General features: G+C 38.8%; 1 protein-coding gene across 5 annotated transcripts in view; it reads right to left on the bottom strand.

Moving 5' to 3' along the window:
• Positions 1-19,303, bottom strand: part of SBF2 (SET binding factor 2) — a 272,366-nt gene that overhangs the window by 247,929 nt on the left and 5,134 nt on the right. For 2 of the 5 annotated variants that reach the window (XM_062578118.1, XM_062578121.1), the window contains exon 1: positions 16,690-16,871. The exons of the other annotated variants lie outside the window; for them this stretch is intronic. In XM_062578118.1, coding sequence (XP_062434102.1) covers positions 16,690-16,744 — 55 coding nt within the window. In that variant the 5' untranslated portion in view covers positions 16,745-16,871. Of the gene's footprint in view, positions 1-16,689; positions 16,872-19,303 lie in introns of those variants that run through there. 5 annotated transcript variants of the gene reach the window in all.

Raw genomic sequence — 19,303 nt, 5'->3', positions numbered from 1 at the left:
TACCTCTCCACTATCTTCATAGGATTCCTCCTCTGTACACTGCATAACTACTTTAAGGCAATGACTACATTCTCTCAACCCCTCTTCTAGTGCCCTTGTTCATTTTTCATTCTTTTTAAAGATAGCACTTTCCTACAATGCTTCCTGCCTGTATGCATTTACTAAGCCACACTTCCTACATGAAAGGAACCGAAACGTGGGATTCTCCAGGCTCACACTGACAGACATCATTCACACGTTATCATACGTTGTCAAATATTTTAACAACATACTTAAGGCAAAATTTTGAAAACTTACAGCATTTTATAACTGCAAAGTCATCTCATCTCCCTGGTAGAGAATACCTCTCAACTTCATAGCAGCTGCTGCATTCTTTCAGGTAACAGCATATACATTTCAAAATCCATATAAATAGTTTTTTTACAATGCCCTCCTCACCTGAAGTCACATGCGTATACCCTCAGCACCTCCTAAAACAAGACCAAAAATAAAAACAAGCCCCAACACACAATTCTACAATCCACAAATGGCAAACTCAGGCAAACTGCTTACTTAATCCTTAATGTCAATTTCGTATTGTACATATATTTTTGTATCAACAAAAACAAAATTGTAACTATTTTTTTCCACTTAAGTATCAACAATACATATAGGATGAAAGAATATTTTTTTTCTTTCTTTTCACAGAATTAAATAGCTGGTAAGATTTGGGGGGGGGGGGGGAATGTACATCTATACGTCACTGGTCACCCACTGGTGATGAGGAGTAACAAGTCATTTGGGAGTTTCCCACTCTGCATGTTTCCTGTGGTTCTAATAGGATAAAACAATTCAATAATATTTTGATCCTGCCAAAGTATGATTTTTACATAACAGCTGTAAAAACGCATGTTAACAATAAACTTACTGTGGGTACTTAATGTTTCCCCTCATACAAAACATTTTCAGAACACAGAGAGATGATAAATGAGAAGTTTTACAAAGTAGGATGATTCATATATCCTGGTAGGGCAAATATTTTGTCTGGACAGACTATAGACTAAAAACACAGCAAAAACAAAGAGTTTTCCAGTAAGTACAACCATATCTTATGGCTCATATGTATTTAACAAAAACTTGCTTCTTACCCACTTGTCCAGATGGTATTAATGCCAAAATCCAGGCTGGTCACCGTTTTTACTAGCTAAACCCTGCATGAGTACATGCAACCCAGAGTTGTACAGCAATATGAGATGGTCTCAAAACAGTTTCACTGTCTTGAGTACTCCGAAGCACTTAGACACTTTTTGCTCTCTATCCTACAGTACTTCTACAATACTAGAGTGGGGGTGAGCCTGACTCTTCAGTCTATCAGAGTTAAGCCATAGTAGAATTTCAAAGGACTGCTGTCACCAGTTCCCAATTTACCAGCTTGAGAGAACTCTACATTAGGCTTCAGAGCACTTCAAGCACTTCAGAACATTTTTAGGAATGTTCTGCTCTCTAAAGACAAGACGACTTACCTCGAGTACCTTTTAGGAGAACAAACTGGAACAGTTTGAGTAGAATAATTTTCAAGTCAAAATAACACTAGCCCAAAAAATGGGAGAGTAGGCCAAGTAAATAGCCACAGAATTCAATTCAATCAATACATACTTGCTTTAAATCGAATAGAAATAAATACCTGCCAGTGCTTACAAGGGCAAAAGAAAACAGATTGTCAGACAGTATTCAAAATCATCTCATGATGTCATCTTACTGAATTACTGTATGACCAGCTGTGTTCCTCACAGCTGCAGAAAATTTTCAAACAATACCTTCAGCTTTCAAGCCAAGAACAAAAAAAAAAAAAAAAAAAAAAAAAGGTCTACTTCAAAAAGGCAATCAAAATTAACACCATTGTTTGAAACATCCACAAGTTTCCACAAGTTCCACACTATTTGTTTGTGTTCTAGCTTTCAAAGGTAAAAGTTTATTCTTCCCCCCTTCGCTAAGAATGCATCTGCCAGAGTGACTTCAATTAGATAGGCATCAACAGAAAAAGTGTAGTCAACTAGAAAGGATATTACACACATTAATTAAGAAAGCCTACACATTGATTTTGAAACATCATGCTACTGTATATTTCCATTTCTTCTAATACTAGTATTTTGCCAATTCTTTACAAATTCTGAACTTCTATCACAAGAATCATGTTTTGTCCATGCAGTGCACCATTATTGCACCTGATCTCTAAGCAGTTACACAAGCACTGCAAAAGCTGGTAAATACTTACATGACTAAAACCAAAAGCCATAAAACTACATGGGCTTAAAATAAATATCAATTTGTAATTTTAAACGATGAGTGTGCTTATTCTGTTTTGTGAGATTATTCTTTAAAAACTCCACTGCAAGCCTGAAGTATGACTCTGTGCTTATTGTTCTAGCAATCCTGTATCACATATTCCCTTATTCCAGTCTCCCTCTCCATAAACAAAGTACACTGCTAAGGTTTTACAAGTCAAGATGGATTTCCAATGCATGCATCATCAGCAATAAAAATAATAATTTGAACACTCCTCAACCCATATCTTGCAAATGTAGGAAACTGAAAGGATTGGTTGTTTGTAATTAGAGCATAATTGAAGAAAATGGAACTGCATCAATTTCCTAGCAAGAAATTAAGTAGACTATGAGCCAGCCATAAATTAATACAGCATAACTTCCAGCAAATTCCAGTAAATTATATTCTTGAGAGTAAGAATGGTGCTTTCAGGTAGGTTTCCTACAGAAATAAGTCTTATGTAATCCCCTGCCTTTAACTCCAATAAATATTGGCCAGTGAACCCCATCTGAAAACAGAAGTATTCAAAACACCTTGTATGTATTGTCACTTGCCTGGTAGCAACACTACGAAGGATATAGAAGACAAAAGTGTGCAGAAATGTATCATTAGTTCTGTTGCTTGAGCAATACTTTGCTAAGTTATTTCTCTGAGCACAATGACTCTTAAAGCATAGTCCCATTTAAGTATAGCACAGGGTACCTCAAATTTAATATGCCTAGGGGCATCAATTGACAAAAGATTTGCTTCCTCTTGCAGCAATATTCTTACTGCAAATTTATCTACTACACACATTCAATCATATTTGCAGCAGCAGCAATTGTACATCCCAGCTTGATATTTTAACTATTCATTGCTCTCCAAAGTCTCATAAAAAAACAGTAACTTCTACTGTTTGCAAATTATTGAATAAATACAGAGTTTGTGTCCTCCTTTGTCTTCTTATAATTTATGAAGGCAGATCAATATTTTTCTGTATTTCAAATTTAGATCGTGAGAGTCATTATGGGGTTCAATGCTCATTTTTAGTTGGACTGGTTAAATCACAACATGGTCCAAAAAAAACCATAACTGAAGTTGTTCTATCTGTTTACATACGTATCCCAATCATTAATCACCTTCAGAATATGTAGATAGCGAGCACATTTGAGGAAAAGATGAGAATTCAAAATGATCTTGCCAGCCTGGGGATAAAGTTACAAGTGTTATAATATGACTACGGAAAACACAAAGTTACAGAGTGAGGTCAGAATAGCTGATTGCACATATATAGGATGGCTAATTAGGTAGGAATGAGTTTGGTAAAAACAGACATAGAGGTTAAAACAGATCACTAAGTGACCGGAATTGTAGTGATGTTGCAAAAAAACAATCGCAGAGCCACGTCCAAGCACGAGAACTGTCTGCAAAACCAGCAAATAACAGTTTTGCTCTGAGTGTTGGCAAGATGTCACGTAAATTACCACATCCAGTTTGGTCACCACACTTCAAGGACAATAGTAGTAGTAGGCTTAAATCATACCAAAAGACACTGAAGCTACACACTATGAAAACCCTTCTAAACGTCAGATAGAGAAGTACTGGAATAGACTGACAAAGCAGATTATGAAACTGCTGTCACTGGTGGTTTTTAAGAATGAGTTAAACAAATATCCACTAAGAATTGCAAAGGCTACAGATAATCATGCCTTAGCGGACAAGAGCAGATCAAGTGATTCCTGGAGGTCCTATTCAGCCCTTGTTTCTATAGTCCTGAATCTGAAAAAAGGCTGGACAGGACCTCAGGGAATCACCTAATCCATTCTTGTCTCCTAAACTGTAAATCCCAACACTGCAATATTTTCCATTGGTTCACAATTCCATTACTGATTATTTCTGGTATTGTTCACATTCTGGTATGTGCTTTTATGATCACAACCAGGTATTAAGCCAATGTTTACAAAAAATTGTCCCAACAATTCCAAGAACTTTTTCATTAAGTAACATAAAAATTAAAGATCATCATTATAAATGTATATTCCTCATTGCCTGTACACTAGCTTGTATTTATCAACAATTAATTTCATCTAACACTAACAGCTAGTCATTCAGTATCATGAGATCCTTCTGCAGCCCTTCACAGTTAGCTTCTGAAAAAATCATTCAAGATAGAGTAATCTAATCACCTGCAAGTCTCATCCTCTTACTATTCAACTTCTTTTTTCCCCAGATCATTTAGAAGTTATGTTGAACAAGAAAGGGCTGCAAAATGAACCCTGAGAGTCCACTCTACTAACCTTCCCTATGAAATCTGACCACTTGCTTCTATCCTTTAGCTTATTCTTAACTTTTGAGACTCCTACTATTTAATAGTTAGATTAGCCCTCGGTAGGAAAGCTCGATGGAAATGAATATTGGTAAGACAGTGCTGACAAGATTTTTTATCTATCTGTTCGCTAACTCCACCAAAGAACTCTAAAAAGCATACGATGCTTTGAGTTACTACATTAAGGTTACTACAGTCCAAATCTCTTCTTTGTAGCTGTAAAATATGTAAGAGTAAAAAAAGATCAGAGCAATCATAAAATCACAAATCAAGGAAGACACAAAAGTATATTTTGGTTTCGGTAAATCTATTTTGCAAACCTTGTAAGCACAGTTGATTTTAATTAGACGATATCTAGACACTGTAAGTAATTAGGGAGATTCCTATTGCTCTTTAACTGCTGCTTAATTCTAGACTTCAAATCCAGAGATTTTTTTTAAAGTTAGACTTTTTTTCACATCATTTTTGGCAGTAGCCACACATTCTACCTTAAAAAAAAAAAAAAAAAAAAAAAAAAAAAAGCTTTTTACAAAATAACAACTCTCACTATGAAAAAAATCTGTTTGACAGAGAAAAGTGAAAATTGGATGGCTGGGTGGTGGCAAAGTTGATAAGCAAATATGAGGATGCATAACAAACCAATCACAGTATCTGATCAATTTTTAGTCTGTTGAAATATTTACTGCTGCCTTTTTTCAACATAAAGAACGAATAAAATTGATCTTTATGAAACAGAACTTCATTTTTACTTCATAATTACATGCTGCAGTTCAAGACAGTCTTCTGCTTCAGGATTTCAAAGTGTTTTATTATCAGCTATGAACTAAATTTGACAAGAAACTTGAAACAAAAAAAAGTTACTAGTTTTATCAAAGGTGTAGGGAAGAAAAGTGAGTAGTGAGGGATAACGCAACCTGCAAACCTGACTATAGCTTTAAGTTCACTGACCAAGAATAAATAATAAAATACAATTCTAACAAAGGCAAACATGAACTACACATTCTTTATTTCTTAGTATTTTTAGCCATCACAGTTTTGGGAAAGGGAGCATCTCCAAGGTCGGTTCAGTAAGGCCTATGACACTACAGGTCCAATCTGTCGGGACTTTTTCACATTGCTCTTATACAAATCCTACCTGTAGCTTTTCTAACTTTAACTAATAGTAAGCATATTATCATGAACAGATAATGAAAATTGTAAGATTTTAGAGGCCTAGCTCAAAAGTCTACCTCATGGTAATAAAGAACAATTCTCAGTCTTGTCAGAATTAAGCATGGATTTAAGTCATTATCTTCTCTCTTCTGACTTCTACCAGGCAAATAAAGAAAAGAGCTAAGACTATCAGTGTTGATGTCTAGAGACTGGACCAATAGACACATGTTCTTGAACAGCTATTGACTGCATTTTCTCAAAAACAAAAACCTGCACACATCCAGCAAGATGCTACACAACAAAAGCACTGAAAGAGAGCAAAATAATAAAAACAGCCTCTGCAAGGATATTTTGTTAAATACGTATGATCTCACCTCACTTCACAATAAACACTATAAACGGAGTATTTAGAAAACACAGTACTGAAACAACAACCTTACAGAAGTATTACAACTTGGATCAACCCTGTTTATTCAGTGGCAAATCTGGTATCATTATTTATGCAGATTAATCAAACAGGAAATAGAACCTTTTGAAAGAAGAGTCCTGGATTCCAAATTGCAAACATGTGGCTCTGTATGATTATGTTTTCAGCTGCCAGTAACTGAAAAAACAGGACACTTGCTTTGGTTGTCGTGCTGAATTATAATACCATCACAGCTGATATATCACAGCTTTGACACTCTAGTCCTAATAAAACCTACTGAGATGGTTTAAGGTAAATGTTACATCTGTAGTTCTTTCTGCTGCTTCTCTGCTGGAAAAAAATCAGCCCCTCAGAGCTGGAAAGAGGGAACATGTGCCCCACAACTCAATGACTTCAGTACAAATCCAGGTATCTCAGCTTAAAGCCACATTCCCTGGCAGCCTGAGTTAAAGTGGAGCTGATTAGTGGAGCTACCAAGGAGCAGGCATACATGTCTAAAATTGCCATAGGGGCAGTTGCCCCTAGCTAAAGGGCAAATCTGAAAATTTCATGGGCATTATCTTAAATCATTCAAGCAAAGTTGACCAGAATTTTTTACTAAAAATTGTTTAAGTAACCATAACATACATATCTACAGAGGAAACTCACTTCTCAGCAGCACTTACATATTGAGAAATTCTTACCTGTTCTAAATGATCTAAAACTTATACTTTGACTTTTTATTACCACAGAAAAACTCATTTTATTCTACCACATATACCTAGTTATCTTACTTGTTTTGGAAATACTTTGAAAACACCCATTCCAAATCTTGCGGTTTTTACTATGCTGAAACTCACAGATTATATGAGAAATACATGCTAACCATCTTCATACCTTGTAAAAGCAAGTAGCTCCTCAAAAGGCTAAATAAAAACAATCCATTTATTGTATTTCTAAGAAACATAAGGTGAATCCCTAAGCCTAAGCTCAGCCAGCAGCTCTTCTTTCATTTAACAGGGACAATCAGTTCCTCAATTACAGCTGGGGTAGGACTGCATAGAAAAACAATCAGACAGAGGCCCCAGGTTAAGCTATTTTACAAAGCCAGCTCCTGCCTAGAAACCCACCAGCAGCCATACAAGCTGCCATATCAGGACCCTCCAGAAGCACATGCCACTCACCAATACCAGCAACCTTCAGAACTGCACAAAAACCACCTCCAAGGTTTGGGAGTACTCCAGGTTTTCAAAGCAGGGAAGAATTACAGCTCAAAGGCAATTCAGATACTTCTACTAGATATAATTAATTCAATCAACCACATCAGCATCTGCTACCAGCTTTATAGTATCAGTATTGAGAGCTGTCCAGTGTGTATCAGTAAACGGGAACTAGTGAAGAAGAAAAACAATTTTCACAGATCCAGAGTCCTACTTTCAAAACAGCAATTCACAACTTCGAGGGACTAGAAATAGGTTCAATGTCCATTACACTATGGCAAAAAAAATAAATAAAAATAATAAAAAAAGAGTTTTTAATTGTTATTTTAGGAAATGAAAGTATAATCAACTTTTCTTTATTTTTTTGTTCCAGAAAAGTTCTTTACAAATATCAAGCCAAGTTTCCTCTTCACAAGTTACTAACCAGGCAAAAAGAATGTTGAACTCCCCAATAACTTCTTCAAGAATATTCTGGGTTAAACTTAGTTTAAAAATAATATATACTAACAATATAGAATAGTAACAGTTTAGTCACAGCATAAGCTTTGTAAAACTACACATACATTTGGGGGAAAAAAGACTAATTATGAAGAAATAATTAGTCTAGGAACAAAGCATGGCCCTTTCTTCATTTTATGTTTGCATTTTTATGAAATGCAGTCTGTTTAATAGCATTAAAAAGAAAAAAAAAACACAGTTTCTTAATTTACACTTATTTCAAAAGCACAATAAGTCTCTTCAACAGTATTTTCAGAATTAAAAACCTGTAACAGTTGTTTTTACACTCTGCTAATAACAACCAGTATTTTTTTGAAAGTCTCAAGTTCTTTGTTAGTAGTAGAGTCAGCTTATGCTTATTATCATTTAGGAATTGTATTTATAGTTTACAGAACAAAAGTCACAGAAAAGTACAAGTGTCTACATTTCTTTGTCCAAAGCACAAATACATAAAGAATGTCATATAAATTAAAAATGTGAAAAAAGAGTTTAATAATGCAATAATCAAACTGAACAATTAACTTCTCATTACTGCACCAAAGCTGAAATAAAGATGAAACATCAGTGCAAAGCTATTTACGTATGCAGCAACAGCTAACAACCACAGCTATTACAAAGGATGCTCTAAACTTCCTTTCCTGCAATTATTTTCAATTATTTACAACTTAGGCAATCTTAAAGTTTTCTCTTAAGTCTCAATGCTTAATATCTGCCCCAGGCTCAATTATTTTGGAAAACTGTACACCAAATACTTTGGCTGTTTCTAAGAATAAGATTAAAGACTTTCTTTTCATCTGAACTAAAATTCCAGTAAACACTGTTTTAGGTGCAAAATTTTTAGCAAGGATAAAATGTGGCCTCTTCCTCTATATGATAAATCAATGTTTAGTTTATTTTAACAACTAGATATCTGAAAAATTAATCTCAAATTGAGTGCTCAGTATCTGTGTTACCAACCTACCTAGAGACCAAATCTCGTGTATGCTACCTAGCAAAATACACTCTAGTCCAAATATAGTAAGAACAATTTTTCTGTAGTAACAAACACTGTGGGATAAGGTGTATCTAAGAACAGGAACAAAAATAAGTGACAGTCTCTGCTCACAGTGATATCAACAACTGTTGGCATGCAGCCTAAATGAAGGAGGAAGTCATCTGATTCAAATTAAAAAAGGACAAAAGGCAGACTACAGAGAAAAAAAGAGATGAAGATGAAAAATAGGAGAAACCAGACTGACTGGACAAGAGGACTTCATACCAGAAAAACACAGAACAGATAAAACTGGCTAAACAGAAATTTCGATTAAGAGAAAGGAAGGAAAAAAAGAAAGAAGAAAGGAAGGGGGACGTTAAGGCAAGAGATTCTTCCTGAATAAATCTGGAAAATGAAACTAGGAGAAGATGGAAAGAATTTTAAAATAATAGAATAGAAATAGGAATGCAACCCACTATTGGGCCTAAAGAGGATGCTGCCAGCTGATGACACCCAGTGCTCCGGTAATCAAAAATTATGGCATCTAGCAAAAGAACAACTAAGAAACTCATTTTCTAAAGCATGTTTTTCCAACAAATGAATTCAAGGTTCTAGAAAGAAAAGTTGCCATTCCTTTGCATCAGTAATGATCTATGAAATCCTCATTCAGAACATCTCACCCTCCTTCTGGTTAATAGTCCATTAAATACAAAACAAGTCTTCACCATTTAAGAGGACGTTTCCAATCTGGTTTGAGATCTACTCAAATGACAATTTGATGTCAGATAACAGAACTTCCAGGTTTTAAGTGTGTTTTTAAATTGTAGGAAACTACATGCAAACCACATTACAAGGACCCCCTCCCCCCCCCCTTTTTTTTTTTTGAGTGAATGATTTTGTAACTTCAGTAATATTCCTTTGTCTTTTTTTAAAAAATCCACAAAGGTCTTGCACGATCCAATGTCATTTTGTATCTGTATCTGAAATTATGATGATTTTATAATCCTCTACTACAGCTACATAAAACCTCAGAGTGTACTGTCACTAACTCACTAACTACTGGTTTGGGCTGTAATACTAAACAACTAGTACATCCAGTTTAACAAAAATGTGATTATGTGATTAGTTACTTTGTTGTATATACCTCATCCACAGGAATATTACATGCTTCAAAGCAAAAAAAAAAAAAAAAAAAAAAAGAAAAAAAAAAACACTGAAAAACTGTTCAATATGATTCCATTGTTTCATATCACATTCACATCTGTAGAAACAAAAACATCAAAATTGAAAATTATAAAAATTGGAGACATTAAATCACAATGTATCTAGTCAGATATGCTTGTTATTGCTTATCTGTTACTATACTGTTACTGGCTCAATGAGCAGAGATTTAGCTGCCAAATCCCAATCAACACTAACTGGATTGTCCTTGACTTCAGAATATACCACTGCCACCAAAGGAATAATATATTTCAACAAAGATATATATAACTGGAACATGATTTTCAGAATACCAAACAGATGAAAATTAATCACATCAGTAACAAGACTGTTTGACAATAATAATTGTTATGTAAGCAATGAGCCTGAAAAATCTCACATTATTGCAGAGCAGGAGTAAAAAGAGATGAATCAAGGGAAAGATTTCCTAATTACCAATGTGTATTATATGGTACAACTGGTATTTATCAGGGTGGAACACCGGATCAACTGTTTCATGCTTGAAACCGATGCCACAGTGACTGCAGCTTCCATTTGTGTTTTTACTTCATGAGTAGCAGTGCCTGGGAAGGTGGCTGTTATTTTAAAATGCATGTTAGTGAATTACCACACCAATATAATTGTCCTCCTCAGTGTTATAATATTAGACTTGTTGTGTTTGTGATGTTGGAAGAGTCAAATGTCACTCTCATTGTTCCCCACTGAAAAATATGCTTGCAGTTACAGAAGGCTAGTGCCTTAACAGTATCCAGGCTTGCATAACAAACTGTTTTGCATGAACATGCTGCATGAAAAGTGTCTTCTTGTCAGATAATCCACAAAGGTAATCGAGGACAGAAAAAGGGAGCAATGATTTCTTTACTGCAATTTAGTCTTAAAATATCCACAAAGATACGAAATATTACTTCTCTCAGCAGAATCTATGTCTTCACATTTCAGGACAAATGAATATAGCTTATAAATAATGAAATCATGAATGTCTAAATTTCAACTGAAAGGCCGAAAAAATAAAATATTTTATTGTGATTATTAATTCTTAAGTCAAGACCAAGTGAACAAAGAGTTCCAAATCCAAGTTCTTCAAGGAGCTTCACTAGCATGCATTTAAGGAGAAAGAAAAGTCATGCTATAACTATATTGACTTTAGATTTTTCTGAGCCAGATTCAAAAAAAAATAATTCACTGCTTCTTACAAACATTATACATCAGAATAAATAGTTTGAATGTATTGAAAGAGGGCATGCTAACGAGAAAATAGTGATTCTTTTTTCTCTCCAAATAGCTATTCAAGGTAGTCTTATTGTAGAGGGAAAACACATGCAATTAAAATGTTCTTTTCTCACTCTGTCTCAGTGCAGTACATTTGAAATTGCTGAATTCAAAAACTAAACCAAGAAAGGGCAAGGTCTGTAGGAAAGAGATAATATCGTACATTAGATTAAATAGTTTGCTTAGAAAAGTTTTGGGGCACCTATGCTCTTGTTCAATCACATCCAACTACACTAATCATCTGAACAATACAAAATTACTTGTGTATCTCCACTCTGCTTCAGTTCTGAGAGCATACTTAATGCTTCATTAAATTACAGTTAGAATTTTTTTTGCTACAGAAAGGATGTCTTTTTTCCTTTAAGACTTGTGTGTTCAGATCTAGATTATACTTGAATAAAGCCATGACACAGATAAGAAAGCCACTGAAATAACAGCTTGATTCCCTCACTTTCTTCTTTTTCCTGTTGCACAGAGATTATGCACATTCAAGACAAGAAAGCATCCACCCCTTACGTGTGCATTAGCACAAATTAATGCCTATTAGCCTATGAGAAATACTAACACAAAAAATCCTCTTGTGATACTTCATGCCAAATACCTCAAAAAAATGAAAAAATATTCTTTACAGTCAGACTCTGCCCACAGGAAAAAGAAAGAAAGAAAGAAAGAAAAAAAAAAAACAAAAAAACAAGCCACTGAATCAGACAACCACATTCAGCAACTTCTCCCACTATATCATCTGATTTCAAAATCTACTAAGATACGGAGCTATGTTAGACAAGAATAGCTTCCCTAAAAATAAGTTATTAAAAATCAAAATGGAAAAAACTACAACAGAGCCTACATGTTATATTAGCATTTATTAGTTTTGACGGCAGTCAAATAAAAGTGCTATACTGTTGCAAGCCTTACACCTTCTGTCATTCACATCACAACTACATGTAACAAGCAAGAACTAAGCAATCACTAGTCTGCCTTGTTTCAGAAAAAAAGTCCAACAGAAGACAGATCTTCTCCATCTTGCAGTTTTCACAGTTAACTGCTGGATACATAACAGCATCTTAAAGAAAAGACACTATGGAAGAATGGGCAGATTAAACAAGCCCAGTATTTAGTTCTTTCTTCTTTAACCTTACCTTTCAGTTTCTAAGCTAAGAAAGATATGTTGTCTCTCATACCTTTCTCAAATAAGACCCTCAGTAAATTCCAATGATAAATTTATGATTATGGCTTATACCAGCAAAAACAAAACAAAAAAAGAAAAGCATTTTCTCATGCCCTTATGTGATCTTTGCAAACATCTGTGTCCTTCCTAAATCCCATCCACATTCCACTGTGCAAACATATTAGACGGGAATTTGTTGTGAAGCACATCAAACACACTTCAAAATTCATGCAAAAGGAAAACAGATATACAGTAAGGTCTTCTGGGATTTTTGTTCTGCTTTTTTATTCAGAGTGCCTACATTTTCCAGCAGCTTCATTCTCTCCAAAGAAACTTCTGTACTTGCCTTTTGTAGCAAGTTATGTAACAGCTTTATATTGTACTGTTATGTCGGAAAAAAATGGTTATCTACCTTTGTCAAGGTACAACTGAATGCAAAACAAACATGAGAAAGTCATTAAGCTCTGTATATCATTGAAATACTTCACATTTTCACAATTAAAAAAAGAAAACGAGGAGCAAAAATTATTCTTTAGATTCAGTTTCTCCAATTCTGTCAAGACACTGAACACAAACATCCAATAGAAGCTATTGCCACTGCAGTTCTTTATAACGGCCCAAAATAAGCTTTTAAATACACAACAGTAATTAGAACTGTGGTATGCTTAAGTTTCATGGTGACACATACAGACAAATAGTTCTTAAATAAATATAGTCAGCTCTGTCCAAAATGAATATAAAGCTGCATGAATGAGATTTTCCTTTAAAATATAAAAGGTAGTTTTAATATCAGGACATAGCACAGCAACTTAGAAAACCTGGCTTACCTTCTCAGTCTTGTGAATGTCAAATCTTTCTGTCAAGATTCTTTATCTATAGTGGGGCTACTCATTTGCACATATTCAGAAGTACTGATGTCTGTTAGAGTCCGAAAGGCAAACAAAGGCATTCATATCCAAAACTACGTTATTCAGCATTTCTCCTTAACTTCATTTATGTGGGAAAAATCTGTTGACACCTAAGTCTACAGCAAAGTTTATCTGCCACCTAGGTTGAATCTTCATGCACCTCCATCATGGCATCTTGCCAGGAATGAATAAACTGCCTGTCATACAAAAGACTAAGGCACCTATTACCTTAGTTTCTAAGGTAAATTAGAAAAAGTATCTCAACTAACATCCTTCTGATCAAAGGTTAGGGTCTAGGACAATTTAAGCTGATATAAATTCAGGCTGCAGTCATCTGTCCTTCTGCAGCTCTTACTCCTCCTTTATGCTGGCACCAGCACTCATCTGATATCCTGGCGTACCAATTCTGTTTGAAAAACTAGAGGAAAACTAATCCAGAAAAAAATATTAAAAGTCAAACAAGCAAAACATTCAACAAGAAGAGTCTTTCTGACAGGTCAGTATCCTGGACTGCACCATCAAAAGGTCCAATAGTGCTAATACAATGGAAGGGAAGACTTAACACAACAGGACGACAGCACTAAAACTGCAGTAATGCCCACTTACACGGGCCTAAATTGAAACAGAAAAACTTTAAAATGTTTGGGATGGATATCCTCAAAAGATACTCTCTTTGGTTCACCTCAGAACAATATAATTGTTTCTCTCCTCAAGACCAATCATTTTGGATCAGAATTTGAAATGCTAGTAACAAAAAGTTTTTTCCACAGCTAGGAAATCTAGAAACCTACTCCTAAATTACACAAGAGCAATAAACATAGACTTTCAGATATTTATAGTGATTGTGTTTGAATGAAGTTAGATAATCTGTGCAAAAAGAAAAGTTTTTTTTTTGCCATATTATTAATGTTTCACAAATACTGGCACATGAAAATAAATCTATATAACCCATGCAAAGCCAGCAGATGATAGCTGCTATATAGAAATAGCAGAGGCAGAAGGCGTTCTCAGAATAAGGGATATTACTATAAACATCCTTTCCTATTAACCACAAGCACGTATTATCCAAACTGCTGCTGACTTACAGGTTGGAGAAGGGGAGAAGGTTACGGGACTTTTGTTTGCTTGTTTATACAAAGATATATCACAGATGATACACAGAAAAACAGTACAAAATGTGATCATAATAAAAAAATAAATCAAATATATTTTTAAAAAGTCAGAGCCTTGCTGAAGATGGAAAAATTAAGAACATTTTTTAAAAATTTAAAACCTCATGCATAATAAATTTGCAATCTTGGAAATGTTTTCTCTGCTTTTTCATCTGGGAGTAAGCATAATAAATGCATCAAGAAAGCTTTGACTTTACAAGAAAAAGAAAGGTCAGTACGCCATGTATTATGGGATTGTATGCAAGGATGAAGGAATGTGGAAAACAATGCATGTCTAGTCTTCTACAGAATGCTGTTTTTTCAAATATTTTTAGAATGAAGAATTAAAGTAGCAACAAGCAATTTCAATGATAAAGTCTGAATAGTTACTTTCTGGGCACAAGCCTCTCAAATTAAGGTTCTGATTCTGTAGTTATTTCTGGATCTGCTCAACTTCATACATACAAGCAATTTTACTGAATTTAACGAGGCAATTAACACATAGGAAGTCAAACACATATTTAAATCTTACAGATGAAGACATTCACAACCATAAATCTTTCCAATCTAATCTGCAATTTTATTTCACATAGTGGCTGTCAGATTGATCATACCCTTTAAGAAAGCAATCTACTTGCTTTGTCTCCTCCTTAAAAGTACCCATGTTCTTTTTTGTTTTTGTTTTTTTTTTGTTTGGTTGGTTTTTTTTTTTTTTTTTTTTTGATTGTTTCTTTGTTTTGATTTGATCTCTCCATTATCGTTGGGGAAAATGTTCTGAACAGGAGAGAGAAGAAGAGGGTGTCTTTATTTTGAATATAGAGTACATTCCATTTTTAACCATTTCACATATCTTAAATTTTTTATGACAATAAAAAAAACCTCATTTCAAAAGGGAGGAAGAAAACGTAATTAAAAGAAAAATAATTTTGAGCTAGTAACCCCAGTAGAACTTTGGTAGAATCTTTGTAAGCCAGGGTATCTTAAAATATCAGAAGTTTTTTGTTTTTTTTAATTGATATCTGTATGTTTAATTACCTACATTTTTACAGTGAATAAATACAGACTATAATTGCTACTCCAAAGCAGAGTTACAACAAACCAATGTGATATGATCATAACAGAAAATTATGTAGTAGAAACTATTCTCCCTCATCCACAAAATGAGAGCAGATAACAGCACTTTCCTTTCATCTAAGTAGGCAAAAGCATCTGGAGTCCCTAACAAACACAGCCTCTCCCGAGGAGCCTATCGAATGTCACAAGGCTTCCCAGGTGTTATACAAGCAGTGGCACCTTCGCAACTGGCAATAAACTGTAAGCCCCCTATCAAAAAGGCCAAAAAGTCCTGCTGTTTCCCCTTCAGATCCCTCAATCTTTCTTTTCCTTTGTCATGTGTGCTTACGTGTCTTAGTTAACAACACAGCAAAGATGGGGAGAAAAGCACTTAGCATCACTGCCTTCTGGCAGCGCCCACGGAGGAAACGAGCACACGGCCACATTCAGCCAGCCTCGGCTGTTCGCCCGCAGCAGGAGACCCCGTCTGGGCACTCGGGACTGCAGGCGGAGGGGGCGGCGGGGCGGGCTGTACACGCTCCAACGAGACAGTCTAAACTTTCCTCGCTTTCCAGAAAGAACCTGTGCCCGATTTCCAATGGTCGGGGCAGCGGGGCAGGCCGCAGGGCACGGCGCTGCCCCGGCCGCTGCCGCCAGCCGGGCCCCTCTGGCACCGCGCGTCAGTCTCCGCCAGGTGGGCTGAGGCCGTGACGCGGGTGCCGAGGCGAAACCTCCCTCCTGGCCTGAGGTGCCCTGGCCCGGCCAACCCGCCCCGGGGTGGGGGAAAAGCCCCTCCACTTTCCCGCCGCCCTGCTCCGCCTAAGGAAAGGGGAATTAACCCTTTCCTCGCCCCCTTTGGTTGTTGCTGCCCTTCACGGGGCGCAGCTGCCCCAACGACCCCCCGCTCCCCTCCTCCCCAAAGCATGACAGGCGCCCCGTACGCGCGCCAGTCTCCTCCTCCCGCGGCCTGACCGCGCGGGGGGGCAGGGGCTGGGCAGAAAGGAGGGGAGGGGGAAAGAGGCCAGGCACCGCACAGCAGCCCTGCACGCAGCCACACCTACCTGTCTTCTCGTGATCATAGCCCACTACAATGAAATAGTCAGCCAGCCTGGCCATGGCTGAGAGGAGCCTGCCTCAGGCCTCACCACCCCTGCTGCGGCTGAGGCTGCAGCTCCCGGGAGGCTCAGCATCCTCCCCCCTGCTCCTGCTGCAAGAGAAGTAGCACCACCACAGCCATGTTGGAGGCGCGGGCGCGCTGTGCGCCTGCGCGCCGCCGAGCCCGCTGCGCCGTGACCCTGCCGGGCTGGGCGTGGGCAGCGGGTTCGCCGGCGGCACGCGGCGGCGGCGGCGTTGCTGTGCCTGCCCTGCGCCCTGGGGCCGCCAGCCCCGGCGGCGGGAGCAGAGATGTAGCGCAGGGATGTCGCGCCTTCTGCTTTTGTTACGGGCCGGTAATGCAAATGTTACCGTCTTGCTCCAAACTACGTGTCCCCCGATTTCAGGCCCCCGCCGGGTGCTCCCTGCCCATGCCAGGCTGGCAGCGGCTTTGTTTGCATGCAGCTACAGGAAAGCCCTGCCGGCGGCTCCCTCTTAAATACCCACCCCGTGGGCAGGGGATCTAGGCCACTTTCTCCTGAAAACATGGCAGATCCTACCTATGGGTAGTTTGGCAGGGCGCATTCACCATGCTACGGAAAACTCGGGTGTCTAAGCGAGACTTTCTACCTCGCCGTCCCGGCACTCATTCCGCGCCTGCCCTTCAGATTTGGGATGCTTCCTCTGTGGAGCTGACAGGGAAGTGCATCGCCTCCATTTAGCATATGCGAAAGTAAAACCTTACTGCGAATGAAAATCATGTCCATGAGCTCAGTCTCGAAAATCGAGACTTACGTTTCCAGGATGTTTCCTGTTTACGTTTTGTCCGAGATGTGCAGGACATGCCACAGCGGGGGAAGTCGGCCTGCGCAGCTGCGACGTGCCTCTAACGGCGGGGCGCTAACGGTTCTAACGGCACGTCGCTGACGTTCTAACGGCGGGGCGCTACCGCCTCGGCTCGGCTCGGCGGGGTCTCAGGCCGGCTGCTGCGCGTCCCGACAGGAAGGCGAATGAGAGGGAAGGGATTGCACTGCCGCCCTCCCTCACAGCAGCAGCAGCTCCCCCGTCGCTAACCCCAGCGGCCGCGGCGCGAAGGGCAGGAGGGAGAGCGGGTGCGGGCAGCGGTGCCCCGAGGAGGCCTGGCACGGCCCGGCCGCCGCGGGACCGCGAGGCTTCGTCACCCGGTGCTGTGCCGTGCTGTGCTGTGCGCTGCGCTGTGCGCTGCGGCGCCGTGCCGTGCTGTGCGGTGCCGTGCTGTGCGCTGCGGCGCGGCGCTACCCAATGCTGTCAGTCTGGGCTGCGCGGATGCCACCTTCCACACGGATCGCGGCGTTTGCACGGGCGTCCCGAGGGCGATCGGAGCCTGACGGTGGCGGTAGCTACCCGCGGGGGCGGCCAGCAGCGCCGCAGGGCGACCCCCTCGGCCCCGACGTGCTGGCCCCGCGCCTGTCAGGGCGCTCCGCAAGGCAGCGGGAAGATTTCGTGTTGCTATTTATAAGGTACAAATGAGGCTGACACCTTTTGGTCTCTTACCCTCGAAAGCCCAGCTGGCCTGCCAGCAGCCGCAGAGATGTTGGTGATAAACAGGGTGTCTGACAGTAGTGCTTGGTTAACTGGCTGAGAGTTTGCCAAAAATTATGATAAGCTTCCATGTACGACCCAGACCTGTTTGACAACACAGAGAGAGCAAGCACCACAAAGGACAGCAGCAACATTAGTAAGGAACTGCAGCAGCAGTGGTACACATCAGAACTCAGAAAATATGCCGAATTTGCCCTAACAATCCACCATTACGCAGGACCCAGAAGGTAGTCATTGACAGTTTCATACAAATAATTTGTGTTTCTATCTCAAACATGGAGTACCTATGCTTCCTGTTTAGCTGGGACATAGCAATGCAATGTCCTGTTGATAAATCAGAGGCAGTTTGGTCGGAAAGTTTCAAGAATCAGTTAGAGAATTCTCGCTTGTACCTTCCCTTCAGACAGGCAGCAGTCAAAATGTCCTTGGGATAATTAACCTTCTGGTTTCATTGTTTTGAAGTCAGATGCCATGAAGGAAGATCTAAGCTTAAGGAAATCGCTTGTTAACCTTAGAAATAAAGAAAACACCGTAACATGTATTGAAAAGATTTATTATACTCATTGAGAAAGAGATGCACTCTGCGGGGTCAGCCATTTCTTAAACTAGGTAAAAGCTAGACGAGGGAATATCTTTCTGAAGCAATCCATAGGCTTTTTGGATCATGATCCCATACACTTTAATGACTAGGGAAAAAAGCTGCTTTCCACTGAGCCACAGAGAATTTTTGTTTAAAAGCATTACTAAAGTAGCAAGAAAGGAATGCAAATATTAATGAGGCCATATGTTGCGCCCATGAAGTGAACAAGGGTAAGGCTCAGCACCATCACTTCTAGGGATGGATGCTCCAGCTATTCAACAGTACAAAGGGCACAAAACAGTTTACAAAAGCAAGGGATAATGTTGTGTACATCTGAACGGAGGGAGAGTAGAAACACTAAGAAATTACCTAATTTGGCGCTCAAGCAGAACTTCAGGATTATCATATCTGCACTCATAAAA

This window comes from Rhea pennata, chromosome 5 (genome assembly GCF_028389875.1).
Source record: "Rhea pennata isolate bPtePen1 chromosome 5, bPtePen1.pri, whole genome shotgun sequence".
In the NCBI taxonomy this organism is placed as follows: Eukaryota; Metazoa; Chordata; class Aves; order Rheiformes; family Rheidae; genus Rhea; species Rhea pennata.
The sequence above is the reverse complement of the archived record's forward strand: the minus strand, read 5'-3'. Positions and strand labels throughout refer to the sequence as shown.